General features: G+C 37.9%; 1 protein-coding gene across 1 annotated transcript; it reads right to left on the bottom strand.

The window, feature by feature from the left end:
- Positions 1–8999: 8999 nt before the first annotated feature.
- On the bottom strand, positions 9000–25996 carry LOC107656756 (hephaestin-like protein 1; the record flags this gene model as incomplete). Its single annotated transcript, XM_016444701.1, has 8 exons — positions 9000–9575; positions 9699–9704; positions 13318–13416; positions 23893–24052; positions 25091–25230; positions 25348–25573; positions 25666–25772; positions 25868–25996. Coding segments are annotated over 8 exons (947 nt in total), but the record flags the coding sequence as incomplete, so codon positions are not given.
- Positions 25997–26210: the final 214 nt, after the last annotated feature.

Genomic DNA, 26210 nt, shown 5'->3' with positions numbered 1-26210 from the left:
CTGTTGCTTTCTGTATCACGGTCCATCCAAAACTTTTAATTTTCCTCCTCTCTTTTTCCCAACAGGGCTTTAAAGTATCTAGTGTTGGATGCTCTTGACTATGGCCTTAACCCAATAATTCACTGATAACTGTACCCTTCTCGTTTCTAACGACATTTCCCCCATTTCAACCTGTAGTGCTTGTCAAAGACGACAGCCACTATACTCTCTCTATTTATTTGTGCTTTTCTTATTTCGTGTTCTAAACACACAGCCGGATCCATTGTATTTCTCCCTCTCCTAAAACCACTCTGATATTTGGATAAAAATGTATTATTTTCCACATGATACATTAACCTTTCATTCACCATTTTTTCCATTATCTTACCAATATTAGACGTCAAAGCAATAGGTCTATAATTTCCTGGATTTGTACAATCTTTCCCAGGTTTACGTATTGGAACTATCACAGCCTCCTTCCAACTTTGTGGTAATTATCCTTCCTCCCAAATTTTATTGTACATTTTTAATAAAACATCCTTGGATAATTCACTGAGATGACTTATCATTAAATAGCAAATCTGATCCATACCTGCAGCTGATTTGCTGGTTTTTCTAAGAGATCGATTTAACTCTGACTTCGTAAATGTCATATTTAGTTGATCATTATTGTATTCCTCACTCTGTATTATCTCTTTATGCTGCTCCAATGTCCTTTCCCTTCCTCTTTTTCCCTCCTCACTAATATTGTCTGATTTCAACCTGTAGTGCTGTAATTGGTGTAGTTTTTATAGCTCCTGTACATAATCTCAATACCTGATGCTGTATATTATCTAACTTTCTAAGAGATGTTTCTGCTGCTGATCCATACACCACACAACCATAATCTAACACAGATCTAACCAATCCACTATACATGGCCTTTAATGCCATCCTATCTGCCCCCCATTCACTTCCAACTAAACACCTCATTGTATTTATTATTTTCTTACATTTGTTCACTATATTCTGAATATGCACCGCCCATGTAACTCTTTCATCAAACCATATCCCTAAAAACTTAACGTTTCACTCTTTTCAGTTCTTGATTATATAATTTTAGTTTTACCTCACTTCCAATTTTTTTCCTTGTAAAAAACATTATCTTTGTTTTGTCAACTGAGAATTTAAAACCCCATTTATATGACCATTCTTCAACTATTGCAATAGCCCCCTGTAATTTTTTAACAATAAAGTCGATATTCCTTCCCCTTTTCCATATTGCCCCATCATCAGCAAAGAGCGAAAACCCCAGCCCATTATCCAGATCTTCAAATACATCATTTATCATTATGGAAAACAATAAAGGGCTCACTATACTTCCTTGTGGAGTTCCATTTTCGATCACAAACTTTTCTGAATAACTATTTCCTATTCTCACTTTTATTGCTCTTCCTGATAAAAAATCCTTGATCCATCTATACATTTGACCTTTTAAACTTAACTTACATAATTTCGTATGCTCTCCACATCATGTCGTATGCTTTCTCTATGTCAAAGACGACAGCCACTATACTCTCTCTATTTATTTGTGCTTTTCTTATTTCGTGTTCTAAACACACAGCCGGATCCATTGTATTTCTCCCTCTCCTAAAACCACTCTGATATTTGGATAAAAAATTCTTATTTTCCACATGATACATTAACCTTTCATTCACCATTTTTTCCATTATCTTACCAATATTAGACGTCAAAGCAATAGGTCTATAATTTCCTGGATTTGTACAATCTTTCCCAGGTTTACGTATTGGAACTATCACCGCCTCCTTCCAACTTTGTGGTAATTTTCCTTCCTCCCAAATTTTATTGTACATTTTTAATAAAACATCCTTGGATAATTCACTGAGATGACTTATCATTAAATAGCAAATCTGATCCATACCTGCAGCTGATTTGCTGGTTTTTCTAAGAGATCGATTTAACTCTGACTTCGTAAATGTCATATTTAGTTGATCATTATTGTATTCCTCACTCTGTATTATCTCTTTATGCTGCTCCAATGTCCTTTCCCTTCCTCTTTTTCCCTCCTCACTAATATTGTCTGATTTATGTATTTTAACAAAATTTTTCGCCAACATTTCTGCTTTCTCTTCATCTTTTACAGCTGTTGTATCTCCATCCCTTAAAATTGGATACCCAAACTCTCTTTTTATCCCATTCATTCGTTTTATCATTCCCCATACTTGACCTATTTCTGTTTCAACATTTCGTTGTTCTTGTTGCTCTTCGTTTTCATTTTCATTTTCTTCCTTCTTCTATGAGTTTTACTGTCGGGCTGCGAACCAACTAAATACCTGCAGAGTGCCACCTGCTGTGCTGGAGCAGAAGAAACATGAGTTTCGGGACAGTGGTCCTTACCAGGGGCCTCGGTAAACTTTAGGGTGGTCACATGTGACAAGATCGGATTTTGGCCATCGGATTGGATCAAATCTTGAGAATGGGTTGTTCAAAAAAAAAAAAAAAAGATTCTGAATTCGGATTAGATTACAAAATCCCATCTCGGTTTGGATCTGGATTAAATTCTTAGTTTGTGTTGTTCAAGCGTTTTAGTAAGATTGGGATACTTTTGATAAAAAAAAAAACTGGATTATTCTGATCCCAGCAGAAGGGTGGATTTCAGGAACAAAAATGTAATAAAACTTTAAAACTGGTCCAAAAAATACAAGATTTGTAACATGTAATATATCCCCAAACAGCTGTCAATATCAAACAAAAATACTGTATTTAATTTAAAGTTGTTTTTTTTTATTTATTTTTTTTATCACTGATTGTAAACTACATTGACACAATCATAGTTATTTGTGTAAATGCAATGAAAAACTAGAATGCAAAACATTGTCTTTTTTTTTCATCACCACGTCCCTTTAGGGGCTCTGTAGAGCACTAGTAAAAAATGTATATCTGGATCAGGGTGATCCAATCCAATTTTGCTTTGAAAAACCGGCACAAAAGTAAGATGGGTTACCTAATCCTGGATAGCAAAACATGGGATTTCCAAATCCAGATCATTCTGATCCAGATTAAACTGGCCCCTAGTTATTACTGCTCTGTTACAGGACAGCAGATGTGATTTTGCAGGACAATGTGGGACATATATAATATTAGACTTGGTTTAAATTGTTTGGAAAGCAATAACATGCTTTATCGCCAGTAAGCTTTGTTAATTGTGACCAGCTCTGTGACTGGCCCTCAATTTCAACAAGTTCAGGGGCCAGTTGCATAAATTTAGTCACCGTGTTAAAATCAATCTGTTCTGATTCAAATTAGGCCAAGCTACGTTTTTTTTTATGCAACTCACTTTAAAAAGTTGTCGAGTCTATAAGAAAATAAAAAAAATAATAGATGACTTAGCTGTAAAACTAGTCTAAGCATTTTATGCAACCGGCACCAGGGCCCAGTTTAAAAAAAAAATGTAATCTGGATCAAATTGATCCGGATTTGGAAATCCCATGTTTTGCTATCCAGGATCACCTGATCCATCTTACTTTTATGCCAGTTTTTTAAAGGAACATTGGATTCGATCACTGTGATCCAAATACCAAATTTCAGGATTACCAAATCCTGTTTACCAGAGCCTTAAATGGAACCAACAGTGTAGCCTACTGGCTTAGCAAAGAACAACAGGTAGGCAAAATACCGGTGGCCTCAAATAGCCATTGTTTGTTTTAATTGTATGAAACAGAAACACTGTAATAAACAGAAACATTTTACATTCCTTATTTTGTTATAATGTTAAATATCAAAACAAAAACAATACTATCCAATAGTCAAAAATCATTTACAGTACAGATACCAGCTCTTTCCATCTCTGCCTTTAGGAGATGTATCTCCATCTGCACTTTTTTCTGCTGCAGTTGGGCAAGCAAGATTTGTTCTTTACCCAGTTCAATTTGTACTTCTGCTCTTTCGGTTTCCCGTTTCAGAAGCAACTCATAGCTGTCACCATCCTGGTTTGTAGCTGAGGAACGTTTGCGTTTTCTTGTAGGAACGTCTTGGACTGTCTTCATTACATCCACTGGGGATCTATCTTCCTCCTCAATCACTGTAGTTAAGTCCAGGACAAACATTTCCTCTGCAGGAGAATTTTGCTCGCATTCGTCTGAAGTCCTAGTCTCTGTAATTGTGGCCTCTCCATCTGCTTCTATGCCTTCAATGCCATGCAGAGCCTCTGATTTTTCTCCTCCTATGATATCAAGGACCATATCAGTGAAATCACCCCTCTTATATGGCTTGTTACCTGTTTGGGGGTTCTTGGCTTCAGTAAGGTCTTTCGTTGTCTTGGCCCTAAGGTTCTTCCATCGCAACATAACTTGTTTTATGGTCCTCTTTTGGCCAGACCCCATGGCATTGACATGATTGGTTATGTCCTCCCAAATGTTGTGTTTTCCTTTTTTGGTCACTTCTCCACCCTTTGCAGAGCTGAAACCTCCTACTATTGAGGCAAAACTGGCCCGAACACCCTCCAGCAGTGCACAGGTTTCTGTCACAGTGAAATTAGGCCCTTCTGAGTCCATGGTTCCAGCTCTTTGGTGTAACCAACACTGATCTTAAAAGCCTTGAGCATGATTGCTTTGGCTTGTGCTCAATTAGGCTTACACCAATCAGCTCATTGCTGGTTAATGGGTGACACCATTTAAACACATCATGTCTTTGCACCCATTTCTTTTAGCCTACAGAGACATCCACATGGCGGCTATTGTTCATCGTTACCATAGGAGAAGGTACCGTCAAAGGGTGCATGCTGAGCGTGCCAAACCACTCGAGCAATACACATCAGAAGAGCTGTATGCACGTTTTTGCTTTGGGAGAGATGACATTAAGTACATTGCAGATCTTGTCAGGCCAACACTCCAACACCAAACCCAAAGGAGTCATGCTTTATCTGTGGAGGAACAGTGCTTAATCACTCTGTGCTTTTACGCATGTGGGACTTTCTACCAAGTAATTGGTGACAATATGGGAGTGAGAAAAGCAACCGTGAGTAATGTGGTGAAGGCTATGTCAGTAGCACTGGGCAGTCTGATCAATCAATTTGTTTCCTTTCCCAAGGATGACCAGACAGCTCAGACTAAGCACAAGCTTTTTCAAATGGGGAACATGCCTAGCACTATTGGTGCTATTGATTGTACTCGTGCATATCCAAGCACCTTGTGAAAGGGAGTGGGAGTATGTCAATCGAAAGGGGAGGCACAGCATCAACATCCAACTTGTGGGCAACGCCGACCTCATAATAACCAACTGTGTTGTGAAATGGCCAGGGTCTGGTCATGATGCACGTATTCTAAGAGAAAGTGCACTATACAGAGAGCTTCAATCCCACCGACCAAATGGCATGGTATTGGGAGACAGCGCGTATCCACTCCTGGCTAATAACCCTGAGCAGGCACGCTTCAACTCCTCACATTGCAAAACAAGATGTGCCATTGAACGCTTAAATGGAGTCCTGAAGAGACGGTTTGCGTGTCTTAACTACTTGCGAGTACAACCCAAGGTGGCATGCAACATAATCCTTGCCTGTATTGTTTTGCATAACATCGCCACCAGGCGTCATGTCCCTCTTGATGACAATTTTGATGGACCTGAGCCTGATGTAGAACCAGAACAGCCGCCAATGTTCTTACCTAATGAAGGACACACTGGACATGCAATTAGAGATGCAATTGTGAGAAATTACTTTTAACTAGGCTACTGAATGACTGAGTATATTTGTTGTTGTCATTGCCATTAATATACTGTGGAATTATAGAGCTGTGAGCAGCAGTGACATATATTTGACAGCTGATATCTTTGAGATTTTTTTTTGTTTGTTTGTTTGTTTTTGTTGTTTACCATATCTCATCAGATGTGACATGCTTCATATATGCTTCAAATATGAAGAAATGTATATATCATCAGTAAACATTGATTTTGTGATCATTCACTTAAAAAACAAAAACTCTCTGATTTTATTTGGTTCGAAAAATAACAACTGAATCCACCCTTCTGATGGGATCAGGATAATCCTGTTTTTTTGGATCAAATAGATCCCAAACCGAGTTCAAAGTTTTGAATAACCCAAAGGGCAGGTTTGATCCAGATCAAATGTAAGATCGGATTACATGCTCTGATCTTAGTTTGGAATCCCTCTTTTGCTTTTGAAAAACCCATTTCCAAGATTTGATCCAACCCGTGATCCGAAATCCCACTGGATTACTTTTGAACAACTGGGCCCAGGTGATAAAATGTAATGTACTGAAGCGAATACTGTAACATTCAAGTAGATGAAAGCATGAAACTTGGTACACTTGTGCAGTTTGGGGCCCTGAACATTTTCAGAAATGGAGCCATCGCAAAAACGCCTTGTGATCGCAATGGTGGCCCTTTTACTTTCTGCCATTACCAAATTATGTATTTTGTATCTCCTGAACCAAACATAACACAGAAAAGGTGACGTCTACGCCTATGTTTTTATGGTCAAGTATTACAATGATACCATATACACTCTAAAAAATACTGTTTGGACGCAACAAAAAAAATTAACGCAACAATTTGCATAATTTTTTTTGAGTTAAGGCAATTTCTTCTGAAATTAAGTTCAACTAATAAACTATATTGTGCTATATATACTTAGAAAATTGTGTTAAAACTAACAACTATCAAGTTCAACACTCATAAAAACTAAGTTGTTTGAAGTAGTTTTTTCACATTGTTTTAAATTTGGTTCAGTTATGGGCACTGGTTACAAACACTACTAAAATATTATTTTTTTATGAAACAACACTTAATGACACTAGAAAACCAATCTTTTAGCATTTTCAACCAAATACCTTCTGATTGAAACAGCATAGAAAATAATGTCTAGTGAGTCTGTTCTCAACCTAAGCAAACGCTCTACTCTTCAGCACAATGGTAATCTCATAAAAACCACCAACATAACAGAAACACTTTTAAATACTAATATAACCGAACACTGAACATTAATAAATCTTCTCCTGTTCTGATCTTGAATAGAAATGCATAAAATATGAGTTTATTTCTACATTACCGCTCATTATTCAGTCACATGCAAAGCATGCTGGGAACCTGAAACGTGAACTTGAAAAAATGAAGTTATGGAGCTAATTACATTGAGTTAGTACAACTTAAATAATGTTTTAAACAAACTAACACAGATATTTAAGTTGAAGTTACACACAGTATTACGTTGATGTAATTATCAACATTAAGATATCAGGACAACTCATTAAAAAAGTTTAAAACTTAAAATGTTTAATTAAATCAATAAATTGGAATTTTTAACTTACACTAATGCATTAAATTAAGTAGTGGCAACAGATCCACTGAATTATTTTTTAGACTGTAGTTAATGGGGACTTCAGTGACGTTGTGAGAAGAATTACAATGAAATCGCAATATCTGAGAAGATGCAGAATGAAATTTCAAGCATATTTCCTGTAAACTTAATTTACACTCACTCTCTGAGGCCAGAGTTGTCTATTATGTTAGTGTCCACAAGGGGGAAACATTTATTTCAGTTGATATTCTCTTGATGAACTGTCACTCTGTCACCTTGGTAGCAGTCAACACTCTGCCTGACTCTACATTTATTCATTTATCAGACACTTTTATCCAAAGCAACTTACAATCGAGGAAAACAACATGCAATTCATCATAAAGAGGCAAATAAACACAGGAAATGCTCGGAACACAAAGTTTTAGACATTGTTCAGATTAGTACAGTATAGAGGGATTAAGGAAAGTGAAGGTTCTTTTTATTAAATTAAGATGCAGTCAAATGCAGATGCAGTGTTGACTAAAGAGAGATTAGTTTTTCAGCGGTCTCTTGAAAATGGTCATGGTGGAAAGATTGTTCCACCAGCCAAGAATGGTGAGCGAAAATGTTCTGCCTCTCTGTGATGGTAACACGAGGTGTCGCTCACTTACAGATCTCAGGCTTCTGGAGGGGATGTAGATTCGTAAGAGTGAGTGGAAGTAGGCGAGTGCTGAGCCTGTGGCTGTTCTTTATGCAAGCCTCAATGTCTTGAACTTGATGCGAGCCGTAACCGGTAGATAAAGAGAGATGTGACGTGGGCCCTATTGGGCTCGTTGAAGATTAGACGTGCTGCTGCACACAAACATTAAAAGCCTTTTACTGGATTCAGTGCATCTTGAACTTGTATTTTTTGTCTCTCATTTTCAGGACTTACCTTTGAAGGGGGCCACTGTCCTGCAGAGTTTTGTGTGTTCAGCAGCTGTCCTTCCATCATCACTTTTGGTAGGTATTAACCACTTCATACTAGGAATACCCCATAAGACTTGCTGTTTTAGAGATGCTCTGACCCAGTCATCTAACCAACACTATTTGGCCCTTATCAAAGTCACTTAGATATTTTAGCTTGCCCATATTTCCTTCTTCCAACACATCAAAAAATAAATAAAATACAGAGAACTAAACGGAGTTGGATGATGACATCACTGTTTTCTACAGGGCTGCTGCTTTACAGCTGAATTGATCTCTGCTTGCATCTTTGAATCATTTCCCCCCTTTATCCCTGTAATGCTATTTTGAAACAATCTGTACAATCGTATTCAAAGCACTATATACATAAAGGTGACTTGACAGGGAGAAAGGCACGTTTATTTATTTAGTTTTGTTTATTTGGATATGCCCATCTCTGAAGTTCCAGTTTTGTGGCAATGTTAAAAAAAGTGAACAAGACAACATAAATTTGAACACATACACCTTAATTACCAGACCAAAAGCCTCATAAGGTGCCAAAATATGGCCTGCCATCTTTTCAGTTAAGTCTTCATCTTCATCAGTTAAGAAATTATAGGCCTATGTAATGTTGGATAACAATCAGTCTTTTGAAAGTCATTTCAAGGGTTTGCAGAACAGCATTCTTCCACCTTAGAAATATTTTTAAGTTACAGTGTACAGTGAGTATAGAAAAGAATCAGCCCCCTTTAAAATACTCACATTTTGCTTTGCAGCTTGAAATGAAGACGGACACAGTTTTGGTTTTATCCAGCTGTATTTACAGTGCTACTTATAACATCCCAGTCAAAGATATAACAGCAACATGTCAGGAAACCCAAGGCCTCTGCTCTAGGACATAGGGATGGATGCTCACTTCTGACTGGAGAGTAAACTATCAGATTTATTAAGCAGTTAAATGTTTATATCAAAAAGGAGCTCTAAGGTAAAGCTGTGATGGATTGATATTTTTAAGTAGTTGCAAGAGGCTTGAATAGTACATTCTACTTTAAGCTGATTTTATTAACTGAAAGATTAGACAATTAAATGGATCATTACTTGCAAGTCAAATCAAAATTAGAAAGACTAATCTTTATATCTCATTTGTTCAGTAGTTGCTTCCCTCAAAAGAAGGGAAGTTTCCCTAACAGCTATGCAGTGAGAATGCTAGATGAGGTAACTAAGTAGTGAGCATCAGTGTCACAGCAATAAATATCCATTCTGAGGGCTAATGGTCACTTTCAGTGTGCTACAAAGTAAGATAGGACCAATCCAAGGAAACACAACATCACAGTCGATAGGTTTCTAAAATGACTGAAGGCTGGGGGAAAAAAAAACAGGATGTCATTTTTTAAAAAGTTTTCACAATGTATATGAAAATTACATGATTTTATTAAGTTTATTAAGAACATAAACAATGCAGTGAATATAAATGTTTATTTACCACTGTCTGGATTTTTGCCATCAATCCATGAAGACCCTGATGATCTTGTTGACCCTAAGTAAAATACAAATAAAAACAATGAATGTATATAAATTCATATAAATCTATTGACACTCACTTTATCCAGTTTAGTCACTCATCCTCTCTAAAGAGTTGTTTACTCTAAAAAGTTAAGTGCATAATAAAATCCATAAGTGAGAGAGGAATTATTCTTAACACAACAGAGAGCTCAGAACAGAAAGTATTTACATACTTTTGACGGTTAATAGGCATCATGTTTCATGCTGTGTTTATTAATCTTAATTTATAAATGGTTAAATTGTACTTTTGGATTTTACATTTTTGCAAACTTGAAAAGAGGATAAGCATTTACTGCTTTTATATGAACAAGCACAACTAGGAAATTTAATAAAAAAAAATATATATCCTTTTGTGTTCTAAAAAAGAAAAGGTTATGCCCATTAGAGAAAGACCAGGGTGAGAAAATAATTATTTCAGGTTTTTTTCTTGGTAACCTATCCCTTTAATGTGTTGTTTTGCATTTTGTATAGTTTTATTTATATATTTGTATATTTGAATATTCGCAATACAAAAGTAAATTATTTGTCATTCCAATAAAGTCAATTAAAATTGGTGGAAAAACTCTTATCCAAGTAACGGTAAGATATCAGCATTTATTTTTAAATCAAAGCAAATATGAAAGATAAAATGAACCATAAAGAAAGCAGAATTTCGAGTTCTGGGCAATGACTTTCTGGTGTTGTGCTGACATTTTGACATTCAGCTCAGCTGTATCCCATTTCTGTGGATCATCTTTGAGATGTTTCTGCACTTTGATTTCACATTGAATAAAAGCCTAAATTAAATCTGTTCATCATATAAAGCGATCAATACTTTTCAGAAAATTTGGACTAAACAGCTCAATTCATATGGATTAGTTTCATGATCTCTTTAAGAACTTTTTGAACCATCAAAGTGGTAGTTGCATAGACTGTCAATGGTGAGACAGAAATCTCTCGGATTTCATTTGTGTTCGGAAGATCTTGCAGGTTTGGAACAACATGAGGGTGAGTAAATGATGACAGAATTGTCTTTTTTGCGTGAACTATACACCCTATTTATGGGTGAACTTTGGGTGAACTAACCACCCTGTGCACACTCTTAGACCAATGCACTTATATACACACACACACACACACACACACACACACACACACACACACACACACCTGTACCGAGACAACAGGTGAACTTACTCATAAAGTGTGCAAGGGCTCAAGAATCTGTGAGTGACCGAACAGTGTACGCCTACCTTTAAAGTCACCATGAAATTAAAATTGACATTTTGTATTTTTTATGGAATGATTTATCCATGCACGTAATTATTTGTTTTTTAAAAATGAATGTGCCCTCATAATCTTAAATAAAAAACATTAACTTCCCCTCCCCCTCGCAACAACATCTCTGAGAACAGAGCAAAGAAACATCACTGACAAGCATTTTTATGACGTAATTATTTTTTTTAAGGCACACTACAGCAAAATGGTCAACATTGTTGCACTCCTCTCTGGTTTTGTTGTTTCTTGCGCAATTTCAGCTCTGTTTCCTTCTCACTTTGTTCAATTTGATTTCACTTTGCTCAGAATTTTGAGCAAATCGTCAATGTTTGTCAATGTTCCTGGAAGCTGCAGCTTTTCTCAGAGATTTGTATCTCAATCTGATCAGAATCCTATCTTGGATATATTCATCTTCTGGATTCCCTTACGAATGCCTCCATTGACTCCCCTTACTCCCCTTGCGCATTTGTATATCAAATTCCTTTAAAGGAATGAAGTGCTCATCAAATGTCTGAATCACTACTTCATACCCTTACGAAACGAAAAATCAAATCTGATTTGCCACCAGTGAAGCTTCAGAAAGCAGGATGTCCCATTTCTCTCTAATAGCCAGCATCTCTTCCTTTAGGGCCCCAATGTTTTTTGCCTATACATCCAGTGAAATCTTTCCAGATGGAAGAACTAAATTACGGTCTTCAATGTATTGCAGTACTTTGCACCAAACTGTAAGAAGTACAAAGGCTTCAAAAGACATAAAGTACATTTTAAGACCACTGGCTTGGGATTTAGACTCACTGGTGAGACTGCGACTTAAACGTATGCTCTCAAGGACCTCTATTACAGATAGCAGATGTTCTGCAATTGGTCTGGCAGCATCTATCCGTGCATTCCAATGGGTATCTGACAGCATATGTAAGGAGCAACCAGTCTTCGCTCTCAAAATGGCCCAACATTCAGTGCTAGCCCTGAAAAGGCAGTAAAAGCAGTTTGTTTCCAAAAAATGAGGCTGCCTCTGGATTGGATTCTCATATCTACAAGGTTTAGTGTTTTTTTTTCCCAGTCATTGTTTACTGCATCATGCTTGACGTACCTCAGAAGTAACACATTCTGTTCGGTGTGGGAAAGGTCTGGAGTTGCATCACAAATAACTGAGAAATAAATTGAGTCTTCCCATTCCTTCACGATTGTCTTTAAAACTTTATTCCCACAGACATCAATGAATTCATTTTGAATATCAGAACTCAGGTGATGTGTCACCCTTGTTCCTGTCTTTTTATTTCTAATTTTACCCAAGTGGTCTTTAAAGAGTGGATCATAATGTGTCAAAAGTTCAACTTTGCCAAGGAAATTTCCATTATGCTCATCATCCAGGTTTTTAGTTTTACCACGAAAAGGCAAGTTTTGAGATGCTAAATAGAATTCTAGAACGAATATATTTCTCTGTTTTTCTCCATTTCTGTTTGTAATTGTTGGTCCATCTGCTTATCGATACCACTTCCTGCTAATATCGAGTGCTGTAGATTTTTCCATTTAAAATAGCAAGTTCAGTGGACTTTGCTGCTTTCATGATTTGGAAGCTGTCATACATCCTGTGCCATGATACTTCAGACATCTTGTATCCATCTCTATTGCTTAGAACACTCTGGGAACCACTTTTCAGTTCATTTGAGAAAAGCAAGCATGGAATACAGTAGAAAGCAGTTTTGTGCTTTTGCTGTAAGCAAGTCAATCCCTTCTGAGCTTTTCTCTTCCCTTGGCAGCTTTTGTGAACTGCAAATATTCTGGAAATTGTTTCCCTTGAGAATCTACTGGCATCTCCTTCAACATGTCTGCAAACTTTGTTGCTAACTTTCTGACAATTATCTCCCTTTCGATGTCCATTAATTTGTCTGGCCATAGACCTGTGTCATTAGTTAGGTAATCTGTGTTCTCATCTCCCTCATCACCAAACTTTCTACTCTGCCTCTTTTCTTCAGCTAGACTTTTGTTGTCTTGACTGTACTGCCTACTTCCATCATCAATGTCACTTCTTCCGTCCTTGACCTGATCTTCCTGCCCAGCACTTTTCTCCAATGTGATGGGTCTGGACAAGGCGATATGTTTCGACATACTAATAAAATAAGTCCGTAAATTTTAGACTGTAAATTAAGAGAACTACACCATATTCATTATATATGCAAACATATCTCATGAGCTGTTACACACTGACACCATTTACATGATCAAATTCAAATTAAATAATTTTTATACAACAACTATAAAGCTTGTTTTCTAAAGCTGACCTTTTTCCTCAAATATCTCAGTCACCTCCTCCTTCTCCCCCTGTCTCAGATCTTCTTTAGTTGATGCATGAGTGGTTATCCCTGACACAGTGCTTGTTTCTGACACAGAAGGGATAGTTTATAAGTCAAGGAATAGCTTGTACAAGAACAAGGAAATTATTATTATTATTATTTATTAATATTATTATATGTGAATAATGAGTTCCACACACCAGCAGCTAAATGAAATCAGCTAAAACTGCGACAGGATCAATTAATTGAGTGATTTGACTCAAATCAGTTATATTCATGAATGAATCATTCAGACTGGTTTATCAACGGGTTTCTCCAATTCAATGAAATGAAATGACTTATTTATGAAGATTTATATGACTACAGCTTATATTTCGATCGATTCCTCACAGAGAGCTGTTCTGATGCTTCGGAAATTTGAATATACACCAGGGTAGGAAAAGCTAAACTAAGCGAAATATCTTTAATAAAAACCTGGTCCAGAGCACTCAGGACCCCAGACTGGGCCAAAGGTTCACGTTTCAACAGTACAATGAACCAAAGTACAACTAAACCAATTCAAGGGTGGCTTAGGGTTGACTCTGTGAATAAACATTGAGTGGCCCAGAGTCCAGACTTGAACCCAAAATCCCTAAATCCAGATGTGCAAAGCTTGTTGCATTATACCCAAAAAGTTGGCTATAATTAAATGTTTCAACTAAGTGAGTAAAGGATCTGAATACTTGTCAATATGATATTACCATTTATTTTTAATACATTTGTATTTAAAAAATCTGGTTTTATATCTGGTTTTTATATTATAAATCTGGTTTTGCTTTGTCCCAAGGTATGATGAAGTGTAGACTGATGTGAAAAATAAATAAATAAAGCATTTTAGCATAAGACTGCAACATAACAAAAGGGCACACTGCGCTTAACCCCAGGTTATCATCGTTCTTACCACTGCTTTTTACCCAGGGTTATATGAATCCCTGTTTTGGAGCAAGGTGCCTGAGGTGACTGTGGCAAGGAATATAAACTCCATTACCAACACCATTATTAAAGGAAAGCACTTGGAGTTGCTTTCAGTTTAGCTAAGTGCTTCAATTTACCAGAGTTTTATCACTGTTCAACTTTAATATAATTATTTAAATATGATGATTTTGTAAGAATCACAGAAATTCCCTTGGAGGAGTATTTATCCTCCCTACACATGATATTCCTCTCTTTCAGTAGAGTCTACACATTAACCACAATGGCCAAGTTATTTTGGAAGTGGATTTGAAAGTGAGTAATGTAAGCTTAAAGACACTGTTCACCGAACTGCATTTCCCTCCTTGTCAAGATGAGTTAAAAGTATCCCTGGGTTGAGGAGCCTGGAGGTAGCTTTGTCAATGGAAATGGTTCTTTGCACTGTGTTGCCTTAATAATCGGACACACCTGGCTGAAACCTTTCCACCACACTGTTAGGTGTGCATGCTTACAACATTTACCAAGCCCTGTGCAAGTACTTCACCTCTCATCTTTGTTGTGATCACAGTCCTTGGCCCATGCAGGTTAAAACCCTGTGTATTCACTTATATACCCCTACCAACTAAAGTAAATGTTTTTCTGCCACCCTAACACGCTTTGCATCTCATCTTTTGTAACCTGAGATCAGTGGTGGAAAGAGTACTGAAAATTTGTACTTAAGTACAAGTACTGTTACATTGCTGAAATAATACTCAATTACAAGTAAAAGTACTGGTGTCAAAACAGTACTTAAGTAAAAGTACAAAGTACTCCCCTCAAAAACTACTCAGAGTACTAGTTACTAGTTACTTTTTAGTCTGCGATATTTAATGAATTACCAAAAAATATTCATTCATATCAAAGATCTATGTGGATAATAGCTACTTTGAACAAAACCCACTTTTATCTTATTGACAAAGTATGTGAATTAGTGGGAAAACGGGAATTTCTAACTTCAATACCTTGAAAAATATCAATAGTAAAATACCCGTGAACCGGAAGTTGCAACTGACTTCAGTGTTGTGACGTATTTCCAAGTGAAATGGAATATTGAATAAAGGGTGGGGTTTTATTGTGGTGCACCTCCACTCCACCTCTTGCTCATAGCAGATTCACGGTTGGATAGGAGTGGTTAAGAATATCTGGTTGTTACATCTGACATCACACTTCACCACTTCTGGGTCCTAACGCTCTGCCAGACGCCCCCCAAAAAACAACAAACTGTGCATATACACATTCACGATGTCATGTAATACTGAAAAATTATAACCCTAACCTTTATCTCCATACTGAAATCCCAGATTCAGCTAAAATATTAGTGTCTAAGACACTGTGAGCATGGAGACTGTAGTGTGCACAGCTAATTTTTAAATGCTTATCTTAAATATGTAATATTAATTAAATAATGCTCATAAATGACTGTTGAGATAGTATTCTCAAGTGAAATAAGTAGAGGCATGCACCCGGTATCAGCAGTCCTTACGTTATTGACTTAACAAGAGGATTCTCCCCAAGCCATCAAACTGACGTCATCAGAGCAAGAACGAAACGGAGCTTCGGAAAATTGGCTTCCAGAGCGGAAGCCAATTTTCAGTTTTTGATTAAAGATTACGACGGCAGACATTTTTTCCCCCAGTGTATTGACTTGCACAGTTCAATTGTTCACCACAAGACTAGTAATGTGCACTAAAAAGTAAGTAGGGTTATTTTTGATTTCATGACGACTAATCATTTTCAATACCATTGGCAAAACTACCACATACTGTATACTGCCATATAAATATTTTAATATTTTTTGTCCATCTATTTTTTTCAAGGCAATCATTATTTCAAGCTTTGAAATTGGTTTAATCCAAGTCTTCTAAAACTGTACAATGTAGTGATGCAGTTAGAAAGACTAGGATATTTATATGTACAAATCAGACAAATATCCCATTCCAAAACATTTCTAGCATAAACTTACATTGTAAAGAAATTAAAGTTCCACCTTTGATTGTTGAAAGACTTTCTGGTGCATTTCACTTACAGCCAATAAAATTTCCAGTAGGATTTTCATCGGTCAGGCATGGATCTATTCTGAATGGTTGATAATTTTTGACAAAGTTTAATCCAGGAGCAAAGAGAAATAATTTCTACTTTAAAAGCACGGAGAGATCGCGATTGCCACAGTCTGAGTGCGCACAAACAATATCGGAGTGAGAGGACAGGCAGTTCATTAGTATAAGTTAGGCCTATGTGAGACCTCGCATCCAGCTTTTCCCAGTTCAGATGTCAGGGCTGTTATTGGTCCGTTTACGATCAGATATCTTTATTGGCTACTGAAGTGCCGTCAAAGGTTTGAATATCAATTCAAATTGTGGGTGTACTCAGTAACAAACTATGATTTAAAAGTAACAAAGTAGATTATTTTGCTTAATTTGTACTTAAGTACAAGCAAAAGTACAGCTTTAAAAATATACTCAAAAAAGTACAAGTACCCGAAAAAACTACTTAATTACAGTAACGTGAGTAGTTGTAATTCGTTACCTCCACCACTGCCTGAGATACAAAAAAATCAAGTCTCATTCAATTTTTTTTCCTGTTTGAGAATCGAGATACGGATTCACTTGAGCACAGCTCAAACATACCTCCCTGTAATTTTCAAGTACTTCATTAGCTGGTTCAGGCGTGTTTTATTTGGTCGTTTGTGGTACAATAGGTGCACACAGATCAAACGAAACATCACTGGCCCAGTATTTTTATGACGTCATGTTTTGCACCATTTCTGTGTGGCACACCACTTCTCTCTGGTTATGTGTTTTGTTGTATCTTGTGCAATTTCACCCCTCCTTCCTTCTCACTTTGTTCATGTTGGTTTCACTTTGCTCAGAATTTTGAGCAAATCGTCAATGTTTGTCAATGTTCCTGGAAGCTGCAGCTTTACAGAGATTCATCTCTCAATCTGATCAGAATCCTATCTGCGATATATTCATCTTCTGGGTCCCCTTACGAATGCCTCCATTGTCTCCCCTTCTCTGTGACTCCACTGATGAAAGTCTGCACATTCGTATATCAAATTCTCTCAAAGGAATGAAGTGCTCGTCAAATGTCTGAATCACTACTTCATAGTTTTCATCATTATCGAATGCAAATCATTTGAATATACTCTCTGCTTCCTTCACCATGGGATAGATGAACTGCACATTGCCAAACTTTTCGTGAACTTGAACTTGAGCATGGTCTTCACTCAACAATGACATATGCAAAATTAACCCAGTCCACCTGAACTATTATCCCTCTTCTGGCACTGTTATGAAACATAAGGACTTCCATGCATATCTGAACGTGAACACTTTACTGAATATGTCCACATATATAGATCACATACAGAATGACCAATTGGAAAGCTTGTTACAAAATCCATCTACTATTCATCACAGAGTCTCCTGTTAAATTCTGCGGCAGTAACAGCAACGACCGACAACAAGGTTATCGTCCCCTGAGCAAACTGTCCCTTCTGTTTAAAGACAGAAACTTATTAAAAATACTAAGAACCCCCTGTAGTTCCCTGACAAACCCATTTGGGGAACCCTGATTTACGTTATCATTTGGTGTCAAAGCAATATGGAGGCAATCCAAATACATTGGAGATCAACTCTCTATTTTGTGTGAATAAAAGCTTCAAAAGATCCACAAATGCAGTCACCTCTGTATTTTTTGCCACATGAATACATTATTGCATACATATATACCAATGCCCCTTGTGTATTAGTGGATTATACTGTAAGCTTTAAAATCCATGTAAGCTTCTTATTACACTTTGATTCTTGATTTTGTGAATTGCCCTGCGCATTCCTGGATTTACATGTGCATTTGTTACAGTGTCTGTGAACAAAAGATTAACAAAAATCCAGCTTCACTCCAGAAAATGCCAACTTTTCTGGGCACTCTTTTGTTATTGATATTTTTGTCACATTGGATTTACCATCTACACACACACATACTAGGGTGACTGCCTGATTATTGTTCTGTTGCAGATCAGCAGATGTAATGCAGGACACATGGTAGAGAAATAACCTGCTATTATTAGAGGTTCCTGCACTAGCTAGAACATGATGTTTTCTTTTTTCTTTTCTTTTTTTTTTACATTGTGGATGAAACAAAATGGCAAAATTATAACCACAATTTAAATACAGGATGTCGTGTTTTCTTTATGATGATGCACACATAATCAGCTTTAGCATGTAGTCTTTTATTAAACACTTTTCAGCTACGCAACATGAGCGCTAACTCCTCAGCAGCAAACACACAACCAAACCTGACTAATTTGCATTACCTATACTGACAGGTGATACAGCCAATAGGAACAGAGAATACGTTGCTTCTGACATATGATTGGTTGAGCCAAACGTAAGAATACTGCATCCCCCTTCTTATAAAATAATACAACAAAGTACAAAATACTGTGTAACATATTAAGTAAAAGAAGGAATTCAGTTTTCAAATTATATGCACAAACTAGTATGCTAATAAAATATTAGACTGAAGTGCAAAGAATACTGTGTATTCGCATAGCCATCTATGACAATCTCACATACACATGAATATAAACTGAACTGAACATTTGGAATGCACTGAACATTGCATTTTCTTTTGAAAGGGCAGCGATCCGCCTACACCCTTGTACAATCACAGATCCAGAATGACTCTGGGTTTTATCTGTCGTCCATATCTGGTTCTGTAAGTAGTGCATTTGGGCAGCCCATCAGTGTGGTCAGGTGCGTGTACAATGTCATTGTGTGGTCTACTGTTGGTTGATGTTGCACATAGTTCAGCACCTTCATTCCTTACTGATACGTCAGAACTGTCAATTTGAGATTCTTTTGTGTCCAGGAGGTGGCGTCTGTTTCGTCGATACTCCTGTCCATCAGCAGTACGCAGATGATATGATCTCTCAGTGTTGGCTGCTCTGACGATAACAGCTGGCTTCCAGTATCCTTGCTCCTGCACTCTAACTGCCTGTCCATCCTTGAGCTGAGACAAAGGTCTTGCTGATCTGTCATAGCATCTCTTCTGGTGTTGTTGCTTGTGCAGCCTCTTTGCTCTGACATCCTTAAAGCTGACAACCTTTGGCAGGAGCTGCTGATTGGTATTGGGTAAGGTTGACCGCGGACGGCGACTCATTAACAGCTGAGCTGGGGACTTGAATCCATCAACAGGGCTGTTGCGATACTCCAGGAGACTAAGGTATGGGTCACTTTTGTCAGCTTTGGCTTTTCCCAGTAACATCTTTGCAGTGTGCACAGATTTCTCTGCTAAACCATTACTTTGTGGGTGGTATGGGCTTGTGGTAGTATGTGTAAATTCCCATGTTTTTGCAAATGATTCAAACTCACCAGAGCTGTACTGGGGGCCGTTGTCTGAGATGACAGCTTTGGGAATGCCGTGCCGTGCAAAAGAAGCCTTTAGTTTACTTATCACAGCAGCAGAGGTTGTACTGTGGAGCTTAGAATGAAGCAAAGTAAGGAAAAGAGGGAGGAAATGGCAGTATTGGCAGTATTTCACATCAATTTTAAACACAACCTAATGAGAATCATCAAAGAATCAAAAAAGGGGCTCAAGGGTGACTGCCTGATTATTGTTCTGTTGCAGATCAGCAGATGTAATGCAGGACACATGGTAGAGAAATAACCTGCTATTATTAGAGGTTCCTGCACTAGCTAGAACATGATGTTTTCTTTTTTCTTTTCTTTTTTTTTTACATTGTGGATGAAACAAAATGGCAAAATTATAACCACAATTTAAATACAGGATGTCGTGTTTTCTTTATGATGATGCACACATAATCAGCTTTAGCATGTAGTCTTTTATTAAACACTTTTCAGCTACGCAACATGAGCGCTAACTCCTCAGCAGCAAACACACAACCAAACCTGACTAATTTGCATTACCTATACTGACAGGTGATACAGCCAATAGGAACAGAGAATGCGTTGCTTCTGACATATGATTGGTTGAGCCAAACGTAAGAATACTACATCCCCCTTCTTATAAAATAATACAACAAAGTACAAAATACTGTGTAACATATTAAGTAAAAGAAGGAATTCAGTTTTCAAATTATATGCACAAACTAGTATGCTAATAAAATATTAGACTGAAGTGCAAAGAATACTGTGTATTCGCATAGCCATCTATGACAATCTCACATACACATGAATATAAACTGAACTGAACATTTGGAATGCACTGAACATTGCATTTTCTTTTGAAAGGGCCAATAGCTTATAACTTATCAAAAACATGTATTAACCCGTCGCCAGGGAAATACAAAGATTCAAGTTGTTAAAATATACTAAGAATCACCGGCTCGCTGGACGACCCTTGATTTAAAGTGTAAACTATCAGATTTGAATTCAGTTTTGATCAGGTTGACTCAGAATTTTCAGATTCGAGTCCTTTCAAAACCTGAGCTAGAAATCGAATTAATGATTAATTCCCTTATAGAATTAACGACTTAAATTACAGTTAAGTCACTACACGTCTGTTTCGTCGATACTCCTGTCCATCAGCAGTACGCAGATGATATGATCTCTCAGTGTTGGCTGCTCTGACGATAACAGCTGGCTTCCAGTGTCCTTGCTCCTGCACTCTAACTGCCTGTCCATCCTTGAGCTGAGACAAAGGTCTTGCTGATCTGTCATAGCATCTCTTCTGGTGTTGTTGCTTGTGCAGCCTCTTTGCTCTGACAACTGACAGTACCATCTTAATGAGGCCAAAATCTATGCATCCTTTTAGCCCTAGGACAGGGGGTGCATTTGTGTCGACTACATAAAATGGCATAACCATCTCAATGTCTTTGTGCTTGCATTTCAGGTTGCATTTGCCTTTTACCACCAGGCGTTCACCACCATAACCATACAGGGGGCGAGATGTCGGCTGCAAAGTGCACTGCATGTCCAATTTGGTGTACTCGTACAGGGGTATGACGTTAGCTGAGGATCCCGTGTCCAGCTTGAACTTGATTTCATGCTGTTTTGAACCTATTTTAATGTTCACAAAAGCCTGTTCCGTGTCTGAGCTCTGTCTGCCCTGTGTCACTGAGTCAATAAACAGCTCATCACACTCCTCAAGCTGGTCTGAACCTTCTTGACTTATTGCATGAACGGTTTTCTCACAGTTAGAGCGACATACTTTTGCAAAATGGCTTAATTTACCACATACTTTGCACACCTTTCCGTTTGCAGGACAGTGAGAGCGATCAACATGACGCTTGTTTCCACAGTAGCCGCATCCTTTGAGGTTCATGGAAGGAGCATTTCTAGGCTGCAAACTGGCGCTGTATCTCTTTGTGTACTTGGCGTTACGCTGCTTTGAAACTAAGCCTTTTGATGTGTGGCCGGAGATTGCGTGCACTGCATGTTCACGTGATATACTCATGCTGCTTGCGATGGTTTTTAACTGTGCTTGAGCCAACTCGTGAGATCTAGCGACGTCTATCGCTTTTTCGAGCGTTAATTCAGAGCCCACATTCAAAAGTTTCTCTCTCACTTTCGGCGAATGTATCCCGAACACAATGCGATGTGTTCGCATGATATACTCATGCTGCTTGCGATGGTTTTTAACTGTGCTTGAGCCAACTCGTGAGATCTAGCGACGTCTATCGCTTTTTCGAGCGTTAATTCAGAGCCCACATTCAAAAGTTTCTCTCTCACTTTCGGCGAATGTATCCTGAACACAATGCGATCTCGGATCATCTCGTCACTATTTGCACAGTTACAGTCTTTGACAAGCAGACACAGATCTGTCACAAACTGCTCGAAAGGCTCACGCTCTCCCTGCACCTTTTCATGGAATTTGTAACGTGCAAATATCACATCCGCTTTGGGCTCAACGTATGTTGTGAAGCGGTCGTAATAGGACTTTAAGATCTTTGCTTCACCTGCAGACAGTGACCATGTATTAAAAATGTCTCTGCCCTTTTCTTCGACCCATAGGAGAAGATAACTACATTTTTCATCCTCACCCTTTTTCTTTAGGGGTCCGCTGAACATTAACTCTGTGTGCTGTTGAAATTTGCGCCATGCCTCGGGCAGGTTAGTTGCTTCCCAGTTCATCGTGGGCATTGGGACTCCGGCAGTATCCATCTTTTCTATATATCATCCGTTCACTCTGACACCATGTTGTGTTTTCTTTATGATGATGCACACATAATCAGCTTTAGCATGTAGTTTTTTATTAAACACTTTTCAGCTACGCAACATGAGCGCTAACTCCTCAGCAGCAAACACACAACCAAACCTGACTAATTTGCATTACCTATACTGACAGGTGATACAGCCAATAGGAACAGAGAATACGTTGTGCCTGTCGTGTTTTCTTTATGATGATGACATGCACATGAAGGCTCTTGATGCACGCATAATCAGCTTTAGCATGTAGTTTTTTATTAAACACTTTTCAGCTACGCAATATGAGCGCTAACACACAACCAAACCTCTGACTAATTTGCATTACCTATACTGACAGGTGATACAGCCAATAGGAACAGAGAATACGTTGCTTCTGACATATGATTGGTTGAGCCAAACGTAAGAATACTACACAGGACACTGCTTATGACTTGCGGGAAGCATGCAGTGATGCACATTCTTCAATATCAGTTCACTTCCATGATTTAAAGGGGTCCTATTCTGCTTTTTCACTCTTTGAATTTTAGTCAGTGTGTAGTGGGTATGTTTGGGCATAAAAAAGATCTTCAAACTTACAAATCTCAAAGATTTAGCCAAAAAAAAAACAACAATAACGTTACCACTCTAATATGTCTTGCAATATCCGTGCGTGCAAAGGTCCTGCACGATCCTCTTGTTCAATATTCTCGGGGTCTGAATCCGGCTCAAACTGATATGGCAATATTGACGCCATCCTTAACTAAACTTGCTGCTTTGGCAAGGGGCGTGGCAGTACTGAAACACTGTCTAAGCTGTTCGCCAATCACAACCCACTGGGACAGCTAACCAATCACATCACGCCCGGAAGGCGGGCGTTCATCAAACCGGGAACTAATCGAGCCGTTTGTGCCAGACTGGGGAGAAAGGTATTGTAATAATGTAAATTATGTAAAAAACAATGCGTTTTTCGAACCACCAAGCATGAGAGCATGTTCTAGTACAGCCCCAAAACAAATTCAAGACATTGTAAAAGAGCATAATAGGACCCCTTTAAGATGGATCAAGTTCATACCAACAAAGAATCACAGTTGAGTTCATATAAACCATACCCCACACCACCTCAAGTAGTATGGTTCACCAGTGCAGGGAGTCCAATCCTGGTCCTGGAGGATCACTGTCCTGCAGAGTTCGGCTCCAACCCTAATCAAACAAACCTGAACCAGCTCATGACCCTCTAGAAGCAGGATTGGACACTAATGCATGTCTGAGTTTGGAAGAATGATTTGACACCAACCAAACAACTTGAACTCTAAGGGCAAACAGACTCGGGTCCACATTATTAACTTGTGTGTGAAAGCATCCTTATGCTGACCTCTCTAGGTTAGATGCTCTGCAGGCCTATTTGAAAACTTTCACTACTAACCTTTAGGACGAACAGTGAAAATGGTCTCCATGCCCGCATGGATGTGGTCGGTCACATGGCAGTGAAGCAGCCACTGCCCAGGACTTCCTGCAGTCAGTTCAATGGTCTGAAATGTTCCTGGGAACAGGTCATAAACATCAGCTCGATGAGAATGATTCATCTGAGGGAGAGAAAATCAGTGTTTGAGAGACATTTTAACACTTAAGCTGTATTTATGCATTAGCGTGTTTCGGGAGTGGATCTACCGGGGTGGCATGGAGGGGAGGTCACCCTAGCATTCGGTATCTCAATGTATAAAATGTAAATGTAAGCAGTGTCTCCTAGTCTGCTTTTCGCAGCAGAGCTTCAATGTGATGAGATAAAAAAGACTATGTACTGCAAAGTAATGGTACAAATGTCATTCTATTACTTGGTATTCATAAAAAATAAAATAAAATCTTATGAACCAATCTTCATAGTAAATCAAAATCACACAGTGCAACCAGTGGAGCCCAACTAATGAAAAATGCTTCTTATAGGCCAGTTCTTTTAATGAATGATGCAAAAAGACTTGGAAACACTAAGTTTGAATTCTCAGACTGCCCTCTCTTTTTTTTTTTTTATTCATATAGATCTTTTTGCCATCCGAGGAAAAAAAAACAACATACAAAATAAATAAATAAATAAACACACAAACAAATAAAAATGGCAGAATGGCAGCTATAATAACATGTTGGGTAGGAATCTAATCTTAATTATTTCCCTTAATTATATACGCAATGTTAATTAATTCTAAGTATATTCAGCGTTTATGTGTTTGACATCATAGAGTTTACTGTTATTTTGGTACTGACGTGTAAATGGTAATCTTAAAACAGTTGTTGCTTGTATGAAAAGCACATGTGGTAAATTAACTGGAAAAGGTGATCCGGCAATTTACCATTCTTAATGTGTGACAGCGTCTACTGTCTTCATGCCCTGGATATTCTTTTTTTTTTTTTTATTATTATTTTTAAACAGTAAAATTATAGTTTTGTGGTTCCTCTGAGGAAATGCACCTGATTCACATATTTACGGACATAAATGTGTATGTTCGTAAATTCACAAGAAATATGCATTGATGCTTGCTTTGCCGTCAACACTCCTCATTGTCCTCATGCCACCCCCTTGCCACTCCATAAATATTTTTTTATCTGCCCTGGTGTGTTTATGTATGTACTTTGTAAGTGAAGCTCTGAGCATGGAAATGCACAGTGTGCATGTCCACTTCATTCCCCAGTCCTATCAAATACCACTCGGTCCTGTCATTCTCTATCATATTTAACCCATGGAGGTTAGCATACAACTTTCCGTTAATGCCTGTGGAAGAGAGAGAGAATTTTGTTCTTCAAAAAAGTAAAACTGAAAGCACCATGTATTTCTCCAATAAACTTGTAACACACACAATGACACACACACACACACACACACAATTACCATGCATTTTGTTGCTCTCCATAAAGTCCCCATCATATTTGTCAAACTTTTCTGGGTCTGCTTTGAGGTAAATTTTTATGTTTTCATCCAGGTAGTGGGACTCATTTTCATCAAACACCATAAAAAGGAGGGCAAACTCTTTATCAATGTCTTTTCTACGTCTGTCGCTGTTCAGGGTGTTTTTGCGGCACACTATCAGTGGACCCACCAAACCACTCATCAAGTCCTGAAGAACATTCACATAGTAGAGCTGTAAATCTACAATCATACTGTAAAAACTCACATTATCAACTTCACTTCTTGCTTTCATCTTTATACCTCAACTAAGCTGACAGAGGAGTAGTAGGCAAACGTTATACAGTTTGGATCACTGGGACCCGGACCTGATCGTTTTGGAATGGTCCAGTTGTATGTCAGTATATGACCTATAACACACGGAGAGGTATACTTATTGGTATACTATTGAATCACTCCTGCCCATATAAAAAGACAAATTAGACAAATCTTTGTAATAACACACCTGGTTGAACACCATCCTGATGGGTTTTACTGGTCTTCACTCCATGGGCATGAATAGAATATGGCCTCCTGGCATTGTTTTTAAACACAACTTGAATCCTCTCACCAACCTCAGCTCTAATGATGGGTCCTGCAGATAAAATGAGAGTCACTATAGAATCACAAATGCAAAGGTAATGAGCTAAAACAAAGAGTACTGCTTTATCAATAGTGAATATTCATCTAACACTTATCTCTAAATGTGTGACGCTTATTGTTTCTAATTACATCTCATATATATATGAGATGTATATATATATATCCTTACAGAAAAACCACATGAATTTCACATGTGCAAAAACACA

Source organism: Sinocyclocheilus anshuiensis, unplaced genomic scaffold, assembly GCF_001515605.1.
Source record: "Sinocyclocheilus anshuiensis isolate Anshui unplaced genomic scaffold, SAMN03320099.WGS_v1.1 scaffold3814, whole genome shotgun sequence".
NCBI classification, from domain to species: domain Eukaryota; kingdom Metazoa; phylum Chordata; class Actinopteri; order Cypriniformes; family Cyprinidae; genus Sinocyclocheilus; species Sinocyclocheilus anshuiensis.
This window is presented reverse-complemented; position numbering and strand designations above follow the sequence as displayed.